This window comes from Aulonocara sp. 'chitande type north' Nkhata Bay, linkage group LG13, assembly GCF_057382095.1.
Source record: "Aulonocara sp. 'chitande type north' Nkhata Bay isolate Kocher_YH1m ecotype deep benthic linkage group LG13, A_spYH_male_GT1.1, whole genome shotgun sequence".
NCBI lineage: Eukaryota > Metazoa > Chordata > Actinopteri > Cichliformes > Cichlidae > Aulonocara > Aulonocara sp. 'chitande type north' Nkhata Bay.
Window position 1 is genome coordinate 10,025,492 of NC_141356.1, and position 7,554 is coordinate 10,033,045.

At 45.1% G+C, this 7,554-nt stretch overlaps 1 protein-coding gene across 1 annotated transcript in view; it reads right to left on the reverse strand.

The window, feature by feature from the left end:
* jag1b (jagged canonical Notch ligand 1b) overlaps positions 1–7,224 on the reverse strand; it is a 26,576-nt gene extending 19,352 nt beyond the window's left edge. The window contains exons 1-2 of the mRNA XM_086258643.1: positions 6,885–7,224; positions 6,289–6,594 (exon numbers count right to left, since the gene is read on the reverse strand). Coding sequence (XP_086114769.1) covers positions 6,289–6,594; positions 6,885–6,941 — 363 coding nt within the window. The 5' untranslated portion in view covers positions 6,942–7,224. The remainder of the gene's footprint in view (positions 1–6,288; positions 6,595–6,884) is intronic.
* Between the last annotated feature and the right edge of the window lie 330 nt (positions 7,225–7,554).

Below are 7,554 nucleotides of genomic sequence, written 5' to 3' on the forward strand. Positions count from 1 at the left end.
CTCCCATTTATCAGGAATGCTGCAGTTCTTGGGCCCATTTATCTGTGAGGTCTGAGGGCTGGAACGTGTTTTTCCTCAAGTGTCATAAATGGTACATTTGTAACGCCTACGAAAAAAGAGACTAAAATCCAGAACTTTTCCATTTCCCATGACCTCACCAACCTTGCCAATGACGTTTCATCTGCCTCTCACCGGGTTAGCCCAAAACAAAGCCTAGTACAGAAACCAACGTGAACTATGAACAATAGTCCCGTTGATCTGATTAAGAGGATAAGCTCGAGGTGGTGCGGAGGTCTCTGTGATTAGAATGGCAGACACAGTGAGCAGTGGTCTGGTCTAGGTGGACAAGCACCCGGCAGGACGGCGCTGGACGTGCCAAAAAAACAACCGTAAGTCAAAAATAAGAGCGCACAGAAAAAGCAGAGCCAAAGATCTGTCTTCATATTAGCCGTTGTAACAGTTTTTCCCCAAATACAGTTTTTCCACATGTTTATAAAACGGTGGTGAGAGGCCAGTTGATTCCTTTTATATTTTTTTTTCTTTTGCAGCGTAGGTGGGGTTTTCAGTTTCATCCTAATTTATGTACTTCAATAGGCGTGCTATGATGAAGCCAGGCAGAAGTGCTTAGGAACGCCACTTTATTTTTTAAAGGACAAGCAGAAAAATGGGACACACACACAAAAAAAAGCGTGAGATGGTGAAATGGGGAAAAAAACTGAAATACAAGAAAGGGGAAACCACAGAGAAACTGAATGAGAGCTACACTCTGGAGGGCCCGTCTACATTTCAGCACTGCCAAAAACGCTTTGTCCGATTCAGGGTCGGTAGCGCTCACACCGATATCGGCTTACACATCCACCCTGCGCTGCAGTTATGAGGGAATCGGACAAAGTGTCTGCGAGCGCACACGACAGAGTCCCAGAAAAAAAGCATGCGGCTGTGAGAAGGTGTAATCCACTTACATTAACTTGGGCATCCAACTTAAACACCTACTTGTTACATTCACACGCGTACTCGGCCGTAGCAGCGATGCTTGGAGGCATTTCAGATATATATAATTCTTTTTTTTTGCATGGCCTCTTTCTGCCGCAGCAATGACTTCACGATAAACAAACCAGCTTGAAGGAAAACCCCTGGTCTCTTTCCACAGAGGAACAAAAGGGGGCATGAGTCATTCCTGATGCTTTTTCACGGCTTCACCTTGTTTTCTCAGGCATTCGCCTTTCCATCTTTCCAGGAGACATTCGTCTCATCCCGTGCCAGTATTTCGCTGCAATCAGGGCAGCCATTATTTGAGATGCAGCGCTCATCAGCAACAGCCTTTACAGTATATTCTGACTCACAATTGGCTGCAATCGCTTGCTGCAGAGCTCCAACAAGTGAGTCAGTAGTTATGTGATGCCTAATCACCTAAAGCCACAGCTCAACCTACAGAGAGTTGCTTTAACAGTAGGAACAAGAGTCTTCTGGCTTCTCTTCAAGCATTAAGTAGTATTGTGTAAATGTTGTCATTCACCTCCTGTGACCAGCACTTGACACAGTTGCAAAAGAGTAGACTTCTCATTAGAGAACCAATACTCCAGCGTAAAGAACAGCGCTTGGATACATCTAGCAAATGTTTACAGACTTTTGAAATATCAGGATATCACCCATGTGACAGCACAGCACACGTGGAGAAGTCATCTTAAAAAATGGGAACTCAACTGAAAGATAAAAAAAAAAAAAAAAAAATGACGAGAAACATCTTTGGAATTTCCGAATCATGGTGACATTAACTTGACGTGTTTGTCATTTAAAGTGTGGAGAAAAAAAAAAAAGAGGATTTTGTGTTAAAACCCTGTTTTTGTTTTGTTGTTTGCACTTGCCAACACGTTATCATTCTACTGGCAGTTAAATAGGGAACAGCAATGGATCCCTGCCAAGTGAGAACATCAACAAGCCCGGATTCACCTGCTGCACAGCAACATTTCACAATGTGTCCGAGACTGATGGGAAAGAAATCCCTCATTGTAGTGAACTGGGCGTTAACAGGCGTCAAATCTAATGGAGTACTCCTAAAATAAGTAAACAAAAAAATATACACAGAAAAAATTCTTTAACGTGACACACACACTTACACACCCATATCTTCTATCATTAGACTTGCCTGAACACGGACGCTTTTGAAGCTATGCAATCGTGCAGTCACGTGATCGTGTAGTGCTCCTTCGTTAACATGATTAAAAGGGCTCGCAGTTAAAAACTGGGGGGGAAAAAACAAACAAACAAAAATTCGATATCGATGTTTTCGGTTCTGCCCTTTTTGGCACACTCCTAATGTTTCTATACCACGGGGTTCCCAACGTCAAGTGAAACATCAGTGCGGCTTGATCCAACAAGTAGCTTCCCCATTAATGGGATGTTTAGTTTCATGCTAAATAACTGCTCCCAGAAAGTGAGATACTGGCTGGCTCCTCATTCGCCAACACTCCATAACTCCTTGGCACTTATCAGCGCCGAACCGTCTGCCACTGCCAGGTTCACTTTTCCCAGGCTCCCAGCTGACTCACTTCTCCTCTTTGAACTACATAGCACACTCTCTAACCCCCTCCCCTCTCTCACACTTGCACACAGACACACACATCCAAGTGCAATAAGTGTGGCCATATGTCTTCTTATCTTTCCGGGCCAAGCAGGCACTGTCCAACAGACAAGCGGCATAAGCGATAAAGATCATTCCAGTTCGAATCACATTCACTTGCCAAAAAACACTACCGAATCCTCTCAGTAGGGGAATTTTTCCCCTCACACACCCTCTTATCTTCCCTCTTTCTGAAAATGAAGCCATTTGATGTACCATTACTAAGAAATATAAGGGGAAAAAAAGTACAGGGGGAGAGGGGGTGTCTCATGGAACAGGTCAAAGGTCTAAATAACGGCAAGGTAGAACAGATTGGACTAGTCTAGGCTTCAGTCAGCACAGAGGAAATGTAAACAGTTTCATCAAAGGCATGTTGACTTTCTGTATCAGCTCTCCTGAGTCAATCACTTTCATGGTATCAGCCTGCAATCTAACCAATGATTGGGGCTGCTAAATAACACACCCAGTTTGCCACCAAAACCTTGGTTCAGTCCTGAAAAGCCCGCTCTTGTGATCTTCTTTAAAGCCCACTGGCTTTCACTGATTGGGGTTGGAAGGAAGGAATGCATTGTTTCCCCAGGACTTTTTCATCACAGGAGTTACACGGAGACTCAGTTTATGTATCCTGTTAAAAGGTACGTCGGCCCCTGGTACAAACAGAACCTCACCCCGACCAAAAGAATCTCACCTTTTGCCAACTAAAACACGAGGCACCGCAAACAGATTACTCACAAGGCAAAGTTAATCAAAACATGAACCCGAGTCCAGGAATGAAAACCATATCGAAGTGTTTAAAGAAGCAGGCAGTCATCGGTCTTTGTCAAGGTTCACAGGCCATTAAGGGAAACAAACAAAATTAAAAGGTGCAGGTTATCTTTTCCAGTTAAATACATATTTTCGATTCATGTCTCCCTTCCAAGAAGCTGCGAGCAACTGATAAGAAGTGAAGCATCAGAGGGCATTATGTAATGCCGCGGTGACAAAACACAGCAATTACACTATTATAAAAAATTTTTAAAAAAACCCAACAAGATTCTTTTCTCTCTTTCACTTGAGTAATTTGCACTTAACTGCCACATCAGAGCTAACTACAAACATGTCATTACTCCCACTGCTCCCACGCTCACAGTCCGACTGAGCTCAGCATTGTTCTTTGACGCACCTGATCCCGGTTCTCAGACTGCTTTGACTCACTCCAAAACCCAAAAACAGGGATACCACCGGGTCTCAGGCCTCAGAGACGCCAGAGGTTTTCTTTTTGTTTGGTTTTGTTTGGTTGGTTTTTTTCAAAATGGAAAGATACTTTGAAATCCAGGCATCACTGGAGCGAGGGAAAGGAATCGCTCAAAGATACAGACGATGGCGGGGAGGAGGGGACTCCAGAGCAAAGTTCTGGCCTTTGCCTTTTACAGGTGTTACACGGGCAAATTACTGAAGGCCTGAGAGCCAACCTTTATATCACTGCTGAGTCTACTACTGCAGCTTCCTGTTGCTTGCCCTGCGCTGGCATTACAGCTGCAGTGCATCTATTATGCTCTGTAATCCTCACTGTAGTCACCGAGGGCTCACTATTGTCCCGGCTTGCCACTGTAGCAGGGCCCTCACTTCTCTGTGGGGCACAAGCATGAGGCGGACATTAACCAGGACCTGCACGGGGCTCTGAAACACTTCTGAAAGAGATGTGCGGCTGATGTCATTCAGCTGGATGCCTGGCTCTTGCCTCTACCTGATCTAAGCGCATGTGTGTAGCCTCATTAAGTGCCGCAGTTACCGTGGGTGGCAAGGTTAAAGCGATGAAATGCCTGGGGTCCAACCGAGCGTGACTTAAACAAAGCCCTTAGCCTGGACAAGAGGCCAACTTCATGCAGCTCAGTAGAGAGGATGAAGGGAGAGAAAGAGTGGGGGGCTGGGGGGAGTTTCATGAACTCAGAGTACCCAAGAACCCAACTGCACCACACTGCCATCTGTCCACAACAGCCAATCAACTGATGAAAAGGACAAAGAGTGATATCATACCTAACCTGACAATTGTTAATGTGCAGTGAAGTAAAGCACTTAAAGTGAAGGATGGGAGAAGCTAGCGAGCAGCTCCAAACTCCTGATTTCTACAGATATGGGTTCAAAACAAGTGACCTGATTGATTGTGCAGAACTTTTTTCTTTTTTAGAAAAACAGCATATTTCTATGTATCTGGAGATTTTAAAACACGACATGGACATCCTTCATTAGGCCCAGAACATGCAGGCCATGTTTGGAAAGAAAGCATTCACATTATCAGCGTGCGAGAAGAGAAATGTGAGGAAAGCGAGCAGAGCGCCGGGTTGCATTTCAATGTCAACTATGTGCCGTTTCCAAGCAGAAATGGTTTTATCCAGTAAGATGAAACTAGTCGGGCTGCAAGGATTAATACTAACTTAGTGTTGCCATAGTGTGAACATAAACACAAACCTTTGTCTTTTAAAGAAAGTTGTGAGGTGCCAGAGACTAAGAGGAGAACAAATAAAAGTACAGGCTAGATCAAACTGCACGCCATCCTGCTGAGAACATGATTTTACTGGCAGATTGCAGGGAAAACACAAATTTAAATGATCTGTTCGACCTCACAGGTAAGGCACACAACAATGAACCACATGAAAGGGGAAAACTGAAAAGTCCACTTCTTCCCCCACTCTCATCCTCGAGGCCTTTCAAGTGCAGTGCCTGAAATTACAACAAGAACCTCCATCAAGTTTGAGGTAAAAATAGCCTTGATGTAATTGAACAACACATACCAACAGACTGTGCCTTTCACCCATCAGGCACAGCAGAGGAGTTTGCGGGCCAAGCTGTGGGGCCAGTCAGTCTGTGCAGTCCTTTTTTTTTTTCTTTTCTCCCCCTTCTTCTCTCTCACTACATAGAAATGTGCTCCAGCATGGCAAATCATCTCCCTCTCACAGAGCTACAACACTCCCACAGGCCTGTCAGGCCCATTTATTTATTCAATGAAGAAGAGCTGACACTCAAGGAAACCAGAAAGTGGGTTTTCACCCTGGAGTTGCTGTACTGTGCTACATGACCAGCTTTGCCAGGAAGGCAGACAAGGGGAATCTGAGAGTTAAAAATTATTTTAATCTACTCAATCGGGCCAGACAAGGGGGCACACATTCATAAGGACTGGTAGGAAAGGAGGAAACCCATTCAACACATTAATAACAACAACAACAAAAGAGTGGATTTCTTGAAATGTTTCATCTTTTTTTTTTTTTCTACTAGATTAGATGACCCAGGAGTTCAGATTAACTGCAAGTCATAATCTGCCCACTTGCACTCCCTTAAGCCAAATTCTAACTCGGGTTTTATGATTATATGTAACGCGGTTTTAACAACCTTACACATAAGCAGACAGGTCTAGGCCTGATGGTGCAAAAATGCCTGCACCTGGTCAATTAGCGCACATAATGAGGAGGGGAGGGGGGGCGCTTTCTCAAAGGGACAATTCACTGAGAACCAAGTGCCAAATGAGAAACTCACTCTTTGTTTGTTGTGCTTTCTATCCTTTTTTTCTCCTATTTTTTGAGGGGAGGGGGGTTAAGAATGATTGACAGGCAGTAATTGCGCAGAATTGCCCTGCAAACACACATTTTCTCTCTTTGGAGATTTTTTTTTTCTTTCTTAGAGTCTCCACTCACCGGCCAGGCAAAACTGAAGGGCAAAACTATCCTGGATTTGTCATTCCTGACAGAGCTCTTGAAAGAAAAGGTATTCCCTCCCAGGACAGGCGTAGATCCCATTCCGAAGCTGCAGGGCCCTGCAGCGGAAACTCTGGACTGGTATTCCTTTAGGCAAACTTTAAAAAACGTATTGCACTCGTCCCGTGTGCACTTTCTATCCGCGCCGCTCCGTGCGCCGTCGCAACACACGCCGCTCAGCAGCTCTCCGTTCGCATTGCGCATCGATAAGATTTGTAACTCGAATTGTCCGGATCCCTCTGACACCTGTTGAAGACAGAAAAGTGAGTGCAATGGGACTGTGTGTGGAGGGGACTAAACAAAAAAACAAAAGCTACACTTTTAACACTTTTGCGTCACATGTACGCTAGTTTTTACGCACGCAGCATGCTAACTGTTGAGATTTTTCTTGCAGAGGCATGCCTACATGTAATGTTAGCATAGCTGTGAACTTTCAAAGGCGACACGCATGCAGAAAGCAGAGGACATCCAAACGGCCCGAACTGAGTGACCTTTCCCGCTCGTTTTCAGCGGAAAAAAGGAACCAATCCACGTACCTTCGCGAGAAAGCAGAGTAAAAAGGCAGCAACCACCGAGCCCCGTCTCAAAATCATGCCTCCGGACTGCTGTTGCCACTCGTTTGTACTAATCGTCTGGCCGACACACGGCACCAGAGCTCTCCTCTGGTTTAAACATGCACGAGTGGGGAGCAACGATTTGTTCAGTGGAGCGCAGGTTCCTGATTCATAGACCTTCCTAGTACGTCCCTCAGGTTCTCCGAGCCTGTGCGCCTCTTCGTTTATCTTACACTCTCCACTTGTTGTTGTTGAGCAAAGTTTACACAGTAGCCATGCGGCGGCCGAGCTCACTGCTGACTGACTGCTGCTCAGAGTTGGAGAAAGCTACACAAGTTCAGCAACGAGGGAGTGTCCAAGCCTGCAAACTTCATATTCATGAGCGCTAAGCCCGGCCCCATATTTCTCTCTTTCGTTCTCTCTCTCTCTCTCTCTCTCTCTCTCTCTCTCTCTCTCTAACACACGCGCGCGCGCGCGCATTATTATGAGGATAACCATAAGGACTCTTTGGCAGTGCTGTGGTGGAAAAATAAAAGTGGAAATAATCTATGACCCGAAGTCATTTTGATACTCATAAGTCAGCACAAGCCACAAACATAAACGAATTATACCTTAAGACACGCATCATGCTCCACCTCCCCACCTCTAGATA